At 40.3% G+C, this 17340-nt stretch overlaps 2 protein-coding genes across 2 annotated transcripts in view; one reads left to right on the forward strand and one right to left on the reverse strand.

Moving 5' to 3' along the window:
• The window catches only part of SYN2 (synapsin II), a 199849-nt gene that overhangs the window by 96668 nt on the left and 85841 nt on the right, over positions 1-17340 (forward strand). Inside the window, exon 5 of the mRNA XM_054076892.1 lies at positions 2613-2702. Within this exon, the coding sequence (XP_053932867.1) occupies positions 2613-2702 (90 nt within the window). The remainder of the gene's footprint in view (positions 1-2612; positions 2703-17340) is intronic.
• Positions 5039-17340, reverse strand: part of TIMP4 (TIMP metallopeptidase inhibitor 4) — a 32694-nt gene continuing 20392 nt past the window's right edge. Inside the window, exons 2-5 of the mRNA XM_009566967.2 lie at positions 16172-16269; positions 9718-9832; positions 9042-9166; positions 5039-8916 (exon numbers count right to left, since the gene is read on the reverse strand). Of these exons, the coding sequence (XP_009565262.1) occupies positions 8719-8916; positions 9042-9166; positions 9718-9832; positions 16172-16269 (536 nt within the window). The 3' untranslated portion in view covers positions 5039-8718. The remainder of the gene's footprint in view (positions 8917-9041; positions 9167-9717; positions 9833-16171; positions 16270-17340) is intronic.

Below are 17340 nucleotides of genomic sequence, written 5' to 3' on the forward strand. Positions count from 1 at the left end.
GAGGCCCTGGCCCAGGTTGCCCAGGGAAGCTGTGGCTGCCCCATCCCTGGAGGTGTTCCAGGCCAGGTTGGATGGGCCTTGGGCAGCCTGAGCCAGTGGGAGGTGTCCCTGCCCATGGCAGGGGTTTGGAACTGGATGGGCTTTGAGGTCCCTTCCAACCCAAACTATTCTGTGATTTTATGAAGGTCGTATTAGCCAGCCCAGTAAAACAGAACGTTTTCAAAACTCTAATCAAGGCAAAGCATTAATTTGGTCTTTTTAGGGGGAGAGGACAGAGTCTAAGTTCAGATTAGACATCAGGAGAAATTTCTCCACTGAGAGGCTTCTCAGGTGCTGGCAGAGCTGCCCGGGGCAGAGGTGGAGTCCCCATCCCTGGAGAGGGAAAACGGTGGGTGGACGAGGTGCTCAGGGGTGTGGTTTAGCAGTGGACAGGTGCGATTGGACTCAATCTCAAAGGTCTTTTCCAAACAAGTGATTCTGTGATTTAAATGACAAATCAAACTTGTTAGTATAGTTGCTGGTAGCCTTTTAAAACCCAGTTTGGCTAGAGAGGGGGGTAACGTTGTATTTGATATTCCACCTTTTTGTCAGCTCTGTACAGCTCCCAAACTGTCCAGGTACAATGGGACTCTCAGAAGGATCTTTTGCTTCAGTCCGTGTAACTGCTGTCGGTTTGTTTCAGTTGCTCAGAAGGAACCTATCCAAAAAAGTACAGTCTGGATCCGATTTAAATATTGAGACCAATTTATTGACACAGAAATAAATTCTTTTTCATTAATTACCCAGTAGGACTCCGAGAAAATAAGAAATGTATATAGCAGTTTAAGGATGTACAATAGAATGGCAGCATCTTACCTGAATTTGGGTTGAATTTATCAAGAAAATGTATCAGGGAGTTTAAACTTTATTTTCCTGTGTGCTATTTTGTAGCTTAATTACCCTATTAGAGGATACTTCAGAGTGGTACTTTTCTATTATCTGTGCTTGATACTATTTTAAGTAAACAAACATTTGTTAGTATTAATCCAAATTAGAGCTTTCTTATGCCTTGAATGAATGTCATGACCCCTGCAAACCGGGCCAGTTTCTCACTGCCTTATGCTTGCTTTCAGTGGAAATAGAAAAGAAAGTAGGGAAGGATCACAGGAAATACGAAAGTTCTATTAACGTAACACATTTTGGGAAAAAAACCCTGTATTTAATAGGCAGCATTTGCTTATGACATTTTGAATTTGGGTTCTGGATGAAAACAAATAAATAGTAAGTTGTCAGGAATCCTATTTGCAAACCACCTTATTTTGGTAGCTGTGATAATCTTTCCTTTCCTTGAGGTCTGTTTTGTTCAGCACACTGTCCAACTAGGATTTCTTAAGCTTTTGGTGAAAACTGATCATCATTAAGGTATTTTCCACTGGACTTCAAAATTTAAATGTCTTTAACCAAACCTAAGTAAACACCACTATATTAAACAAATTCTCTCTGAGAGCTGGAAATGCGTTGCAAAGCTTTCATAATTTATTTCCCCCCCCCTTTAAACAGTTTTTGCTCTCCCTGCACTTTAAATTGCATGAACGGAGTAGGTATTTGATCAAGCTGCATTAAGGACAGAGTTCTGTTGTTGTTTGCTTTTTTCCTGTGTGTAACCAGCAAATCCCACTATTCAAACTGTTGTGCAAAGTTGTTTATGTCTCATGTTGGCATAATGACAATTGAACACATCACAGGCGTGTACAAGCCCGAGCTTTGGAGTCTCCAAACAATAGTGGGCTTCTGACTGCCAAAGTCGTCTTGTGCCCTAGAAACCTCCCTTGCAAAGCCCTGATTTGCGAGCATTTAGTTTTTGAACTGTTACCGCAGAAGAGTTGATCCGTTCACCGAAGAGAGAGAAGAGCCCTGAAACATTTCTATTTATTAATAAAGAATTCTTTGTCGTCTTGTGTTTAAACATTGTTTTGCTTTCTGTGTCGAAGAACTGCAGCCCAGCGTAGATTTGTTGGTGAAAGTGCCTGGAAAGAAAACATCGATAGAAATGCCAATAACTTGTAGCTGCTTAAATTATCAACATCTTTGCTGATTTTGGAAGAACAACCATATGTGGCTGTGGTGCATGAATAGGAAATTTGAATTCTCTTGGTTGTTCATTGCCTGACTTGTTACACGTGACACGGTTACTGCTTTTCCCTGGTTTTGTAGTTTCCATGTCAGTGAGATGACAGAGGCTAAACTGACGTGAGATACCTCTGGCCTTTGATTAAAGGGGGTGGGAAATGCAAAATTGTAATGATTTTATTGTCACAAAATCTACTCAAAGTATATAGACTGTGAGGTATCCAAAACCCACTGTTCCAGTGTATTTCTTTTGGCGTGCACATGAAGGCTTAACTCTTAGAGGTGTTGTCCTTTGTTGATTTGCATATAAAGTTATAGCTTGGATGGATTAAAATGGGGGGAGGGGTGTGGGAGAGGAGGAGAGAGAAAGCGTATGATGCGTTTTTGTGATTGCTGAGTTTATTAAACACAGAAGGCAAGAAGCAAAATGACAGCATGAGATCATTTTGGTAGAATGTGGTTTCTTTCCTAAGCTTTTTGTTCTGTTTTGCTTTATTTTACAGTTTGCCCAGCTGGTGTCTGTCTACAAAACATTGGGTCCAGAGAAGTTCCCTTTAATTGAGCAAACGTTCTATCCAAATCACAAGGAAATGGTAAGTGCAAATACCAATACTAAATTTACTGTAAAGCAGGAGCTGTAAACACACACTTTGTTTCCCCATTTATAATCTATTCTAAAAGCCAATTTGAGAGCTTTCAGTGGGATGAGACTGGGTGACCACTTGAAAGCATTGTGATGGTTAAGTGGAAGATTTTCAGATGTGAAGGCAGTAATTTTTTAGCTAACCAGCTTCAGCACTTGAAGATATTAAATGCTTGTAAAGGCACGGAACAGCTATTAAAGTGCAAGAGTTACTTTTATGGTTTGTTTTCAGCCTGGTCTTTTATGATATCAAAGTGCTTATTATTGCTGTAGAAGATGCACGAGGCTCTGTTGGTGTAGAACTTTGAAGTCATCTCACATCAGCGTGTTTGTGACTTGTGATCTTCATGTGCCTGAGCTGACATTGATTCCCAGTCCTTTACAGACACAAATGCATTCATAAAAATAACAATTATGACCTTTACTCATGACCTGTTTTATACTGTAGACGTTGTTTTCCTTACTTTTTGTATGGTTTCTGAACAGAAATTCTGTCCTGAGTGTATTTTCCTATAGGAAATACTTTTGGCACCGAGAGAAACTGGAGGGAGGCTGTTTGCTTATTGTGTGGCGTAATGGAAAAGCATCAATTATTTTTAGTGTATAATCCAGTCAGCATATGTCCCACAGCCGTGGCTCAAGTACCATTGCGAGGTCATGATAAATATGTTCGTTTGCTCTTTATGTGAGGTCCCCACTCTTCACTTGCTGTGTGGCTGTCTTGAGACCCTGGGTAGCGCTTCATTATTGTGGGTTGATTCCTCTTTCTCTCACATTTGTCTCATTTTTTGGTGATGAACGCAGTATGGTGCAGTTCTGCTGTACTGGGTGATATATTTCAGGATGGCTCTCCATGCTGCTCACCCAGTTTTCCCGGCTTTCTTTGGACTACTCATTCACAGGTGTTTCTACTTCTTTTGTTGCATATGACATGTCTTAAAAGAGCTTTCACCACAGGTTTGTATTTAGTAAATTCACTACACAAAGGTTTTGTTGAGCCAAAGGAGACTGAACCGAAGCAGCAGATCTAAACATTGTCCCACACAGTCAGATCTTTTCAGAACGGAAGGGAATTTTGTTGATGGATTTGTAAGGAAAATATTCAACTTAAAATGTACGTTTCTTTATATGGAAAGGAAGGGGTTTGTGTCTTGGGGATTCATTCGTACCAGGTGGAGAAGCAGAACCCGATCTTATGTTTTGCAGTATGCTTTTTTAAATGGTAATTATTTTTTATATCTCTCTGTTTTCCTGATGATGGCCAAGGTTGAACCTGGTCTATAGTTTCCTGTGTGCAATTTATTGTTCTTTCAATATGGTATCAGCTGTTATGAAGGCTCCCCGGGGAGGTGGTCACGGCAGAAAGCCTGTTCAAGGAGTGTCTGGAGACTCTCAGTCACATGATTTAGTGTTAGGTAGTCCCACAAGGAGCAGGGAGTTGGACTCGATCCTTACGGCTCCCTTCTAACTCGAGATATTCTATGATTTTATTGGAAAAGCACCCCTTTTCAAGGCATTGCTAAGTTGCAGCACCTAGAAGAAACAAAGATAATATCCTGTAATTTTGGGGCAAGAGTTAATGTCTTAGCTTTTAATTTTTACAGTTTGCCTTTGTGGAAGTTCTACCAGTTCAACTGCAAACTGCTGTTATGACCAAGTGGTGGAATTCAAGTTCATTTATAGGAACACAAACAAGAAAATGTGTGTATGTGTTTATAAGGCGTCTTTGGCTTAAGAATATGACAAGTACTTAGTGGCTTTCCCCCTCTTCCTTCCTCTGAATTGTTCATTAATGTCTGAACTGAGAAGCCATTTGTCTTTTGTTTGGGTTTTTGAATGTTGACGTTCTCTGGAGATGAGTAATTTTTTTACGTATTGCCACATCATAAATGTTAATCTGGAGAAAATGAATGCATTTGGGTATCCCAGTGCCACGCGTGGTTTAGAGGTGCTCTGATAGTTGATTCTGATGAAGCTTCTGAAGGGATTATTTGAAACTTTGTGGTCTGAAGAACGATTGGGCAACATGGTACGAGATAACATTTTATCCACATTTCTGGAGCGGATTTTATCCACATGTCTGGATCGCAGCCTAGAGCTCTCTCCCTCCCCTCCAGTGCAAACCAGTTGGGGCTGGGGGAAGCAGGGAAAACTCCAAAGCCCTGTGAACTGAGTTCTCAGCTGAGCGTGCCAGGGGTACGATCAGGCTTCTGTTTCCTTTGCTTCTTTCATACTATGGTGATGGTTTGTACTGGGTCTTTAGACGGCAATAAAAGGTAAATAAACAAAGATGCCATTCTTTTGTGTAAAAATGGAGCTGCTTTAATGAAACACTTTTTGAAACAGAAACATTCATCTCGGACTGATTAAAACTATACAAAACATTGTAAGGCTTTTTGAACTCATTGCTAGTTGAGTCATATCCACAGCCTTTCCCTCAGTAATTAGTTCCCTTTATTTCGCTACATTCCCACCTCCTATGTTCACTGTCATGAAAAAGCCTAGCTTTTTCAACGTAATTGTTGGACAATTTAATTAAAACTGAAGTGGAACATGGAGAAAAAGCCAGCAATATTCAAGGTGGAGGTTTTAACACTGTTCACCTGCTGAGGCTCCCATCTGTGTCCTTTTCCCTACTCTTGTCCTAAGTCATGTGAGTTGTTTTCAAAATACAATCAAATCTTGTACCAGGCTATATTTCCGCTCTAACTTTTCATAGAACATACACAGTTTCAAGAAGTAAAAATAAAATGTCGTAAAAATAATCCGCTGTTGATAATATATCAATGCCACTACAGTAAAAGTCATGATAGAAAATAACGTATTGGGAAGGCCGTGTTGTAGTTAATGCTTTTCATACTCTTTGTCAGTGATGAATCTCAGGGAAAATAAAAACTCATTCGGAGGAGGGTTTATTTTTTTAAAAGCTTTTCTTGCCTTATTTATTGATATTAGGACAAAAAAAGTCTTGGTACCATCTGTTGGGGGGAGTTTGGCCAGCCTTATGCTCAGGCAGAAATCAGACTGGATGGCCATTAATTTTGAAACACCTCATATGGGATATTTTACGTCAAGTCAAATAGAAAATGTTTTTAAAACTAATTATGGCATATCATTCATGTTACAGTTTGTTCATAAATATAAAAAAAATCATTTTTACAAGGTACATAAAGAAGGCAATCTGAGTTGGGTTAGTTGAGTTTAAGGTCTGCTTACTGTAAAACTGAAATAGAAACAGCGCTGTGTTGAGTTAAAAAGCAGAAAATATCTGTTTGCTGCAGAGAACTGCTCAAAAGACACCGTTACAACAAAATGGATTTGGAAACAAATGGTACACTGTACATGTAATGAATATTAATGAGCCATGCACTCCATTCAGAGTTTGTATGGTTATTAAGCTCTTGCAGGCTTTTCTAGGAGCTGTTTTGGTTTGATATGAGGAAATAAGGCCTGTTTCTTAAGTTTTTCTCTAAATTAGTAATAGAAATGCACAGCACTGACGGTAAACAGTGCTGTCAGTATTGTCTCTGCAATAGCAATGCCTTTTTGGAAAAGTTGTAGCCGTTTTAGTTCATTTATGTAAATAACTGTAGTAAGTCTGATCCAAATTAGCGTTAGGTAAATTGTTGTTTGTCTTTAGCAAAGCAGAAAATGAGCTGGGCTTTACTTCTGCAGCACGAACATATGGTGTTTTAATTTGGAATTGTAAATTAAAACAGCAGAACTGATTTAAAGTAAATAAAAAGCGAAATGCTGACTGTTAAGGGACATCTTTTCCTCAAAGGAGTGATGGGTGCCTGCCTGTTGGCATTGCACTGTTCGCATTTCGTTGGAGTTGTGTAAGTTTATCCCTCAAAAGTAAGGAAGAATATTTATTCTCACAAGAGGGATTTCAGTGCTGCTGTTGTCTGTCCTTTTGTTATGGATTCATGCAATTGTGAAAATAAACATAAGAAACACAAGCAGAATAATGTCATTTGTACAGAGTTTTTTGCAAGTATAACATTATCTACCCCATACAACATATCTTAGGGTGTGACAAGATACGTGGGACGTGCTGCATGGTGTGTCCAAACTACTGCTTCATTGAATTGAATGGAATGAGAGATGCCTGTTCTCTTAAAGAGGTGCATAACTTCTTTGCAAGATGAAGTCCCGGTGATGGGGCTTGGCAGGAAGATGTGCCGGGGGAGGATTAGGTTGAACATTAGGAACAGGTTCTTCACCCAGAGGGTGATGGAGCACTGGAACTGTTCTGTGGAATCTAACCCTATAACCCAGGGAAGCAGTCACGGCGCCAAGCCTGACAACGTGATGATGACACTCGATGATCGTTGTGGGTCCCTTCCAGCTCAGGGCATTCTATGATTTTATAAGGACTCTATAGCCAACAGTCTGAAGGAACTATGTGGAAAATTGGACCGCTGACCAAACAGACAGGAATAGCTGTGATGCTGAAGGAGCCCATTGGCTGGAAGAGCCACGCTGTGGTGAGCAGGAATGAGGGCAGTGTTTGTGTGAAACCTTTAAGTAGACCTAAGGTCTAACTAAGCCAGAACAGAACTGCCTAAATCTCTGCCTGTTGATCTAACATCTCATATGAGGAATACATGACCGTAATTTCTAGCCAAAATTGGAATGCAGAAACCCAATGAAGAAAATTGGGGAGAATAGAAGATGTCAGAAACAGCAGCTATGGCAGATTCATAGCCTGCGTGATGGTTCTCATTCAGTTTCTAGAATGCAAGCGGTTGGACAACTGTCTGAACTTTGGCAGTTGTTGAAATAATTTGGCCGCGGTGAATTGAGTTACTTTCATGAACTTAAGCACATGGGAGATTAGTTCCTAACTACAGTGATCAGTGGATGAAAGTTAAGACACTAAAAAAGCAAAAGGCAAAATACGTTGTTACATTTCTCTATATGTCATGAGTCACCAAATTCGTTATGGCAGAGAACCATGGGTATTCGTGAATGAAAAATCATTAATGGAAAATTAAACTATTGAATACAGTCAAATCTTTGAGAGCTTTTTAGAATTCGCTTGCGGTGCCCATTGTTTTCACATGAGTTTTTAAAGCCAAGGCTTTTAACAGTGCTGAACTACAATGACCTCACCATGTATTTGGAGGCATTATCAAGTACTACAGCTGCGGTGGTGATGGATGTAGTTTCTGTAAATATAGGCAGTTTTAGCCTGTCGTTATCGATGTTGGTTCCATAAAATGCTGAAGCACTAGAACACCTGGCTTTCCTTTTCAGCAAGGGGTAGTTAGTCCATAGCAGTGTGGAGTTGGGTAGGGGGGTTTTGATTATCAAGGCTGGTTTTTAACTTAGTTATCAAACACAGTTACAACTCTGTAGATAACGAAAGCTGTGACATACGTAACGTACTGAATACGGAGCACGGATTGTTTAATCACCAAAGTGTTCAACTTGTTTCAACAGGTAAGGAAAACCAGGCGTTTTTGAATGGTTTTTTTTACAGCACGTCGTTATAATACTTTACATATACACTGTACAATAATTCTTTTGTATTAGAAGACTTTCATACAGGAAAAATAGTTCTATAAAACATTCCGTAGTTCATCAGGAAGATTTGGAATAAAACATGGGGAGCTCGTAATCTGTGGGTTAACCAAAATAGGGGACAGAATTCTGGCAATTCTTTTGTTCTTGTACATTTGTATTGGGAAAAGGGAAACTCGTTATGCCTTAGAGGCCACAGAGGAGCATTCTCGGCTTGAGCCTCTCTGTACAGAGCATAACTTTACAGAGTAGCTACCTCCAGGAGATTTGTTCCTCCTCTTGTGTCAGTGCCAATTCCACAGACTCATACTTTAGCTGTACAGGACAATTTGTTTTTGTTTCTAAGCAACAGATACATTAGCCGATGGCAGTTCAAAGCTGTGAGCGTGCAGGGTTGGATGGAATTAGACTCCAAGGCTTTTTAGGAAGTGATCATTTTAAGGTTCGCTGATATCAATAAACTCTTTCTCCGGGGGAGGACCACCTCGGTACCAGCTGCAAGTGCCATCACTTCTCTTGATACAGGCGTAATGCTTGGCTTGGTGCCCATACAGCTTTCGTTCTATCAGCCAGTCTGTCCAGAGGCACTCGTTTGGCGTGGTGATCGAACAGGGCACCATGTAGCAGGTAGTGATCTAAATGTGAAATAGGACAGTAATTCACTACAGTGGTATTTATTCTTAAATGACATAAAAATATCCCACAGTAAAAACTGCTGCGAGGTGGGCGCCACCGTTACAGCGTTTTGTTCTATACTTACTTTGCAGTCACAGCCCATTTGATATCTCTGATTAAGACTCTTCTTTTGTGACAAGGATAAATCATCCCATGGTTCAATGTAGTTGCATAAATGGATGAGGACTTTACCATCACTTAAAATTTGGCCTATGGCATAGAAAATAAGAAAAATAAGGCAAGCGAATGAAACTGGTTTCTAAATACTGAAATAAATTCCAGGAAAACCTGAAATTTTTGACTAATTGCACCAAATTAGTAGTATTTTACACTTCTTTCAATGAATGTAACTATAACTGAGGGAACTATTCTGCCCATTGCGTGCTGAGTGGATGCAAAAGTTTTAAGAAGGATATTTTTTAATCTGCCAGACAGAGACGGACGCCAGTGCAGTTGTCTGTTAAACAAGACTTCAGGACTCTGTAGAAGAATCTGTACTCAGAGCCCCAAATCTGCATACACCTAAGCATGTGTTGTCACATTCCTTGGAAAATCACTACTGTTGGTTTAAAATAAATAATAATGGCATGCTTCCTATTTCCTAATTGCATATTTACTGAATACGACTTCCTTTGAAATTGTTATGTAAGTACTACGTAAATCTATATATATATTTTTAACACGGGCTAGAATATTTTTGCTATGTCGCTTTAAGCAGTTACGTCTGGATTTGTAGGCACCTGGGTTTTGTTATGCTTTACCTGTCAAAAGGTACTGTTTTTTGTTGTTAGCTTCTAGTTTCACTCCACAGAGTGACGAATCAAAAGGGGTGTAGACATACTGGACATCCTTGAGTTTTTCAAATCCTTTAAACATCTGAAAATCATCAGAAACAGGAAGTCAGGAGGGAAAAAGAAACATGAATAAACAATTGCAAACAACAACTGAAAGAAGTTTATGGTGCATCTCTTCAAAAAAGGCTCTGAAGCCTGAGCTTATATGAGAAAACACCAACACTTAGATCTCTTCTCTAAACTAAATGGAATGTGTCCATTATTTTTAGAAGGAAATTAGGTCTTAATTTTTTCCAATTATAGGTTTTAAAATGCGCTTTCCCAAGGTTTTTAATAGATCTTTAAAGCTTTCTCTTCAAGTTATGTTCTAGTGGCATCTTCCCTGCAATGGGTAGCGCGGGCACAGCGTTCATCTCTTGCAAGGTGCTGCAGCATTGAAAGATGCATGAATTTCACGGCAGGGGGTTGGAACTGGATCATCATTATGGTCCCTTCCAGCCCAAACCACTCTGTGGTTCTCAGTGTTTTATCTTCATCAGTGCAAATGGTGTGAATCTTCAAGGACATGAAACAGGCTGAGAAGATGAGCACTGTTCTGATATTTTGTCATTAAAGCGACCTGGTTTACTGCCTCCAGAGCTTTGCCGAGTGCAGCCTTCTCAAATAACTGTTGGAAAATGGTATTCAGCTCTTAGAATTGAACATCTGCAGCACCGAAATGGATAGGGTCAGAACCAAAGCCTAAGCAGTGGATTGGCTGCTCCTTAACTGCCGTTTCCGACTGTGAAAATAATTCTCAATATAACCCATGAAAAGATCTAAATGAATTTTGTAGTGTCCAAGTGTGAGAAGGAACCGTAAGATGCTAATCAACCTCAGGATGCCTGTCATCACCTCGCATGACGTAAGCGAAGCCCCAGTACTCGGAGGCCCCGTTTGGTGACATCATGGTGTGTGCTGACAGCTGTGGACAATCGCAAGGCTCTCAGCTCCCACGGGCAGCTCTCCCCGCTGCAGCTGGCCTTGCTGCAAAATGTGTTTGTGTTATTCAAGTTCTCTCCGGAGGTTTGACTAGTGTAGGGCCCTAGAAAAGGCACTGTGATGTGTTGTTTTTCCTGAAGCCTTATTTATGGGATGAAAAAAAGCCAAAGTTGTTGTCATTGGGCTTCTGATCCAAAAGTATTAGATGGGAATTTGAAATGCTTAGTAGGAAAAACAAACACATCAAACCAAACCAAAACAAACACATCAAACCAAACCAAAACAAACACTCCAAACCAAACCAAACCAAACCAAACCAAACCAAACCAGTATCCTGTACAAAGCAGCAATAAAATAATAGAGTGTATAATGACATGGAAAGTGGGTTTGATTTTTAGCTGAAAGCAGTATGTCGGCTCCTTAGGCTAGATCTCTGAAAGGCGGCCACGTGAAGAAGCAGGAGCAGGCTGCTCGTGGGTCACGAGGAATCACCCTGACTGCTCTCCCAGCGCTTCCGTTGGAGCCATAGGCCTTCTTCACTCTGAGGAAGAGCTGTGTGATTCCTACCATCTTTGGAACCTGGATCACCTGCTTAAATCTTGCCTTATTCAGACTGTGGGTACTACAGATGGATGCCCAATACACAACAACGTGGGCTATGCGAGTGCCCTCCACCCCGAGTTCTCTCCACATTCAGAACTCTTGGATTGGGCCACAGTGTGCAGCTTTTCATATCTTATCTCTTGATCTCAATTAAGAGGCATTATACAGGCAACACAAACTGATGTAACTAAATAAAAAGAAAGATAAAGATCCATGGGAATTTATAACAGTAATCAATTTAATATTTAAATTAGCTTAGCCTTTGGTTTATAGGGAGATTCATTTTGTTTTGGTTTTTGACTGGGGTTTATTTGAAATTGCAGCCTGACCTATCTTGAGGTTTGATTTGTTAAAGGTTTTATTAAGTTTTTTATTCTTCTGTTTAATTCAGTAAATCATATTTGATCTTAGTCGTATTTTCTCATTCAAAAGTGTGGATCCTTTAGGTGTAAAGGGGTAACATGGCTCGATTCTGCGTTGTGTCACCTATTGGCATTTAAGATTCTGGTAGCACTATCTGGCGGTAGGAAAAAAGGGTGAGGCCTTGGGAGAGCAGAGAGATGTGAGTGGTACAAAAGTCAGTGTTGATAGTGCTGTCCCTGTCCTTCTGAGGGTATAACTGAGACCAGCACACGGCTGTTGCTTTAAGATTTTAGCATACTCTTTTTTTTTTAGGAATATCTGTATTCCTGTCAGTGTCTCAGGCTCCTTCCTGTTCTAATAAATACATTCTTCTATCTGTTTTTCTCTAAAGCTTTTTAAGTATATTCTGGCTTATTTTCTTAGCTTTCTGTAGTGACTAATACCCAGCTTTAAAACTGCATGCGTCATTGTAAAGTGTAGCTATTGTATTCAGCTTAAATACCTCCTCTTATTCCAACGGAGGAGATCCCACTGTCTAATGCTTTCAGTGGGTTTCCATCCACGCAGCTTGTGTGGAAAAGACTCGCTTTAATTTGGTGCAATGTGTATGACAGTGATATCTTACTGAGATATCCTTGCCCATGGCAGGGGGGTGGAACTGGGTGATCTTTAAGGTCCCTTCCAACCTAAACTTTTCTATGATTCTATGATCTTGGCCCTTCCCTTACTACACTGCTAATACAGGATAAAGTGTCATGAAAGCTCATGGCTTTTAATAGGATCATAGAATGGTTTGGGTAGGAAGAGACCTTAAAGCCCATCCAGTCCCAAACCCCTGCCATGGGCAGGGACACCTCCCACTGGCTCAGGCTGCCCAAGCCCCATCCAACCTGGCCTTGAACACCTCCAGGGATGGGGCAGCCACAGCTTCCCTGGGCAACCTGGGCCAGGGCCTCACCACTCTCATCGGGAAGGAATTTCTCCTTACGTCCAGTCTAAATCTGCCCCTCTCCAGTTTATCCCCATTGCCCCTCGTCCTATCATCACAACCCTTTGTGAACAGTCCCTCCCCAGCTTTACTGTAGCCCCTTCAGGTACTGGAAGGTCCCTATAAGTTCTCCTTGGAGCCTTCTCTTCTCCAGGCTGAACAAGCCAGACACTCTCAGCCTGGCCTCATATTGGAGGTGCTCCAGCCCTCGGATCACCCTTGTAGCCTCCTCTGGACCCGTTCCTCTGGACCCAATATTTAGGTATGGTTGGACTTGATGATCTCGGAGGTCTTTTCCAACCTGGTGATTCTATGGTTCCATGAATTAGTTGGCTCACGGTAAGTGTGATACCCAAGTGCACAAGAATGAAGTTGTGAAGGCAAATACCCAATTGCATAAAAATCACCTATTTTCTTCTCTCCTTAGAATAATGCTGTAAGTATTGCAATAAAAGAACAGTAATTGAAAACACATATGGCTTCTTAATATGCCAATCCATATAAAAATCAGTAAACCCCACTGTTATTATTTTATTTCTGAAATTGAATAACTAAATCATATTTAATATTTCTTTCCAAAAATCCCAGTGTTTTCTTGCTGATCCTAGTGCACCGGATCAATTAAAATCATTGTAAGAGGAACAGCATGAACCAGTCACGCTGGTTTTACACATCAAACAGCCCAGAGAATAACATAAAAGCAGAACAGCAGCGTTTTGCTGAATTTACAGTTGCAGAAAGTGTAACCTCTATAGTGTCTGTGTTTCCTTTTAAGAGGGGAGAAGAATTGCTGAGGGAAGTGTGCGTATGTGGTGCCTCAAAGGTATTCAGCAAAACTAATACTGAGTTGATAATAACGTTTTAGCTTGATAGATGTTTCAGCTCAAATGAGATGATTTAAGAGTCTGTTCTTGCTCTCTATGCTGTAGAAAGTGAACTCTTAGCATATCCCCCTGTCCCAAGATGTTTATGCGTGTGATTAGCCAGAAGCACCCTCTGACATTGAAAGGGTTGTTCAGTTCATTGTAACTGCAGGTCATCACGGTTATGGTATGGGATTGGTCTGCAGATGTTCAAGGGAAGAAAGACTGTAACAGTGAAAAGAGAATGTTCTACCACATGACGGACACTAGTGACATAGAGTCTTTTAGATGTTATCATCTGAGGGAAAGGGTCAGAAATAGTGCCATCATATTGTTGCTGTGGTTGACAATGTCCATGGTGATCCAGGAGACAAGAGATGGGCAAATGAGGTCACTGACCCATGGGCTCACAGAGTGAAGCTCTTTCTGTGATGCTATCTGTCAGGCTGTGGATTGTCCCCCTCCACTGAGGTGGCCAAATCTGGCTGGTTGTATTCAGTATTATATTATTGTAAATGCTTCTTTTACACCTACCAAATACTTAACAAGCATGAACCATTTAAAATTCCTCTATCTCTACTTTTGTGACTTGATGCAAACTTTACAGTGTTATCCAAAACACTTTTCTGCTAGACTTCTCTCCATTTAAAAGTGAATATTTCTCAATAATTTTTCAGTAGACCCAGTCCTGTTTAATTTTCGCTCGCATACTAACTGTCAATTAAATGTTTAGAATGCAACAGGCTACATCCGTCTCTATCAGTTCTTGTATGATTTACCAGTGCAGACAAAATCGCTTTGCTGCATTGGTGTCAGTGCCCCACTCGGTTCACGAGCCGCCCCATGGATTTGTGGCTTACAGCAGCTTCTGTTCGCTCGCCCACTCTGCATTGTGGAGGTTTCAAACAACAGTCCCTCTATTGGGTTTGTTTGGAGCGGGGTCCCAACACAGCTGAGCAGCTTGTGTGCCAGGGTGTGAGCCTCAGCTCCGACCTCCTCTTAACTCTCTTCTGGCCAGAAATAAGAATTTGGAGGGTGGGGCTGTTATGGCGTTCACTCTAACTTGTATGAAATGCCGTAGAGCATTTTTATTAGCAAATAAAACTCTGGTTTACCCAGTCCAAGCTGACTTGCCCTCTGAGGCTTAGTGGAATTAAATGAGAAACTTTTACTGATGCCTGAGTTTTTAATAGGTCTCCACTTAGGAGAATTTGGAAGAAACTCCAAAGCAGCTTCAATGCGTGAATGCGTTTCAGAGATTTCAGTGTGCTGTCACTGAAGAATGACATAATAGACTGAAAATAATAGCACCAACTTGACTTCTCATTCTTCTTTTTTGTGCCGAAGTATAAGACGATTTGCATTTCTACAAGGTTACTCAAGTGCTGCAGAGTAGCAACAGAAAATTAAAGAGATAATGAGAGGAAAGATAATTTCTCTGGTATTTATATAGTTATTTCTGTAAATAATATTTTAAAATATTGTTAATAGTTTAAGAAGACAAAAAGTGGCAGATGGTGAAGAGTTTGGGGATTTACTATAGCAAGGTAAAAAAAATTGGCGCGTTGGAATTGTGATCAAACCTGAACAGTAATCATGTCTGGTAACCGTGCTTGTGAATATTTTGAGATATTCTTGTTTACCATAGATTTCTCTTAGTAAAACCCCTGTGAGGTAATCTGCTGATGCAGCTTGAAGAACCAATTTGTTTTGAAAGCACGTAGCCATTCGCATGTTCTACTTAAGCGTTCCCACTAAATGTAATGATACAAATCAACACAAACAATACAAAATAATATTGTCTGAAAAATGAGAGCTAAAACCACCTAGAACACTTCAAACAAATAAACAAACAAAACAACCAAGCAAAAAGCCCCACCAACCCAGCTGGTTTTAACTGACCGAGGCTGCCTATGTTTTGTGTGTTCCAGAGCAGGTAGGTCTGCTCCTTTTTAGATCGGAGTTTGATGGTGACTTGAATGGGGTCAAGATATGCCTTTTTAAAGTACTTTAATATTAAAAATGTCTCCTTATTGGAGCTAAACAAGTAATAGAAAAGTCCTGTGAGGTTGGAAATGACCATGGGTTTGGGTGCTCCAACTGTGTGTCTGCTTTCCCAGCACCATTCATAAAAATGAAGTTTTGTTTATATGACTATCAGAGAAGAACTATTTCTACAAGTATCCCCGTTCACCTATGAGCAAGACTCATTGCTAGTTCTGCTGGAAATTCTTTCCTCTCTTTATGAAGTCTGCACCATCCAATCAGAGAGTTGCAATACCATAAGGCAGCGTAGGTGTTTGGGTATCCACCAGAAAGAGTAAATACATCGAACAGTGACAGACTGAAGGATGTTTCCAGAAAGTCTTCGTAAAGCAATTGTGAATAACAAAAAATTTATCAAAATATAGTTCCTTAGCAAACAACTCATGAATGTCAGAACAGCTTTCTATTGTTTTTCATGGTTTTTTATCCCTGTTTTGATTAATTCTGTGTGGTTCACCTGGGTCTGACTGTGGAGGCACCTGAAGCCTTTTCCAGCTTATAGCGTTTAGAGCTGAATTGTAGTCGTTTACATTGGTTGTCAGCATTGAACTTCAAAGTAGCTAAGTGATTCATGTACCTTTATTTGTTTGATTTCATACCGGATCATTTTGTGAGTATCAAGAGGATCATCACTGGCAGGAACCACCTTCTCGCTGGATATTTTTGCTCGAATCACTGTAATAGAGAAAAATATTAAAATGCAAATGAGCATATGCCTAATTTTACAAGCCATAGCAAAAATTACATTGGTAGATTTTAGCATTCTTTTGGCACTTTAGCTAGAAGTAGACTTTAAGGCTTGCTACCAAAAAAACCACTAGATTGAGCAATGTCCTGAAAATAAAAATAATTTGGCTGCCTGTAATATAAATCTGAATTTCTATGAATCTGGAAATCTGAATTAAATTACCAAACAGTTTTGACAAAAATTGTACATCAAAATCTTAAAGAAAGCCTAAATCTCATTAGAATTTATAAAACACACGTCCTTAATATCAGTGAGCAAAGGAAAGGGATGCTTCCGTTGATGACTGAAGAATTGTTATCAGCTAAATAGACTTGAAGTTAACACCCTGAAAGTTGGTGCCAGACAAGATTAGAGCATCAATGTTACGCATGAAATCAGGAGACAAGAGAATAGTCTTTCCTTCACTTTTCTGAAACTATAGATTTTAGCTTTTCTCTTAATATGGCTTGTCTTTAATTGTGTTAACTTGTATAAATGAATCGCTGCTCCTTTTGACACAGTTTATTCATTTCCCATTCTTTAAACAAGCAAAGTATGAGATTTTAAGAAAGGAGAAATCATTAGCTTTCCTCTCTGAGGCCTCTCTCTTGTATCTGCTGTTTCAAATACACCAGGACTACTTGGCACAGAGAAGAACAGGTTCTAAGAAGGTGGTACATGGGCAAAATTTCTCTGGGGACTTCCACCTCCCAAAAGTATTGAGTCCTGTTTTTGTTAGGATCTGGATGAGTGCTATTATATCTCCTCTGCAGATGTAGTGGAACAACCAGTCTGGTCTGCATGGAGAAATGGTGGCAAACCCTGGAGCAGTCAGCAGTTGAACTCCATTTCAACTCTGTAACTGCAGTTCCCAGTTGGGCAGTTTTGAATGGTCATGGTTGGATTTGCTCCCTCTGTCATAGGTGTGGGAGCAAATCACTTGATGCAGGTATGAGAGAGACCGGAAAGTATTCTTCAGCATGAGGGCAACTCTCAGTCACCTTCTTTACTTTTCACGA

The sequence above is a fragment of the Cuculus canorus genome, chromosome 11 (genome assembly GCF_017976375.1).
Source record: "Cuculus canorus isolate bCucCan1 chromosome 11, bCucCan1.pri, whole genome shotgun sequence".
NCBI classification, from domain to species: Eukaryota; Metazoa; Chordata; class Aves; order Cuculiformes; family Cuculidae; genus Cuculus; species Cuculus canorus.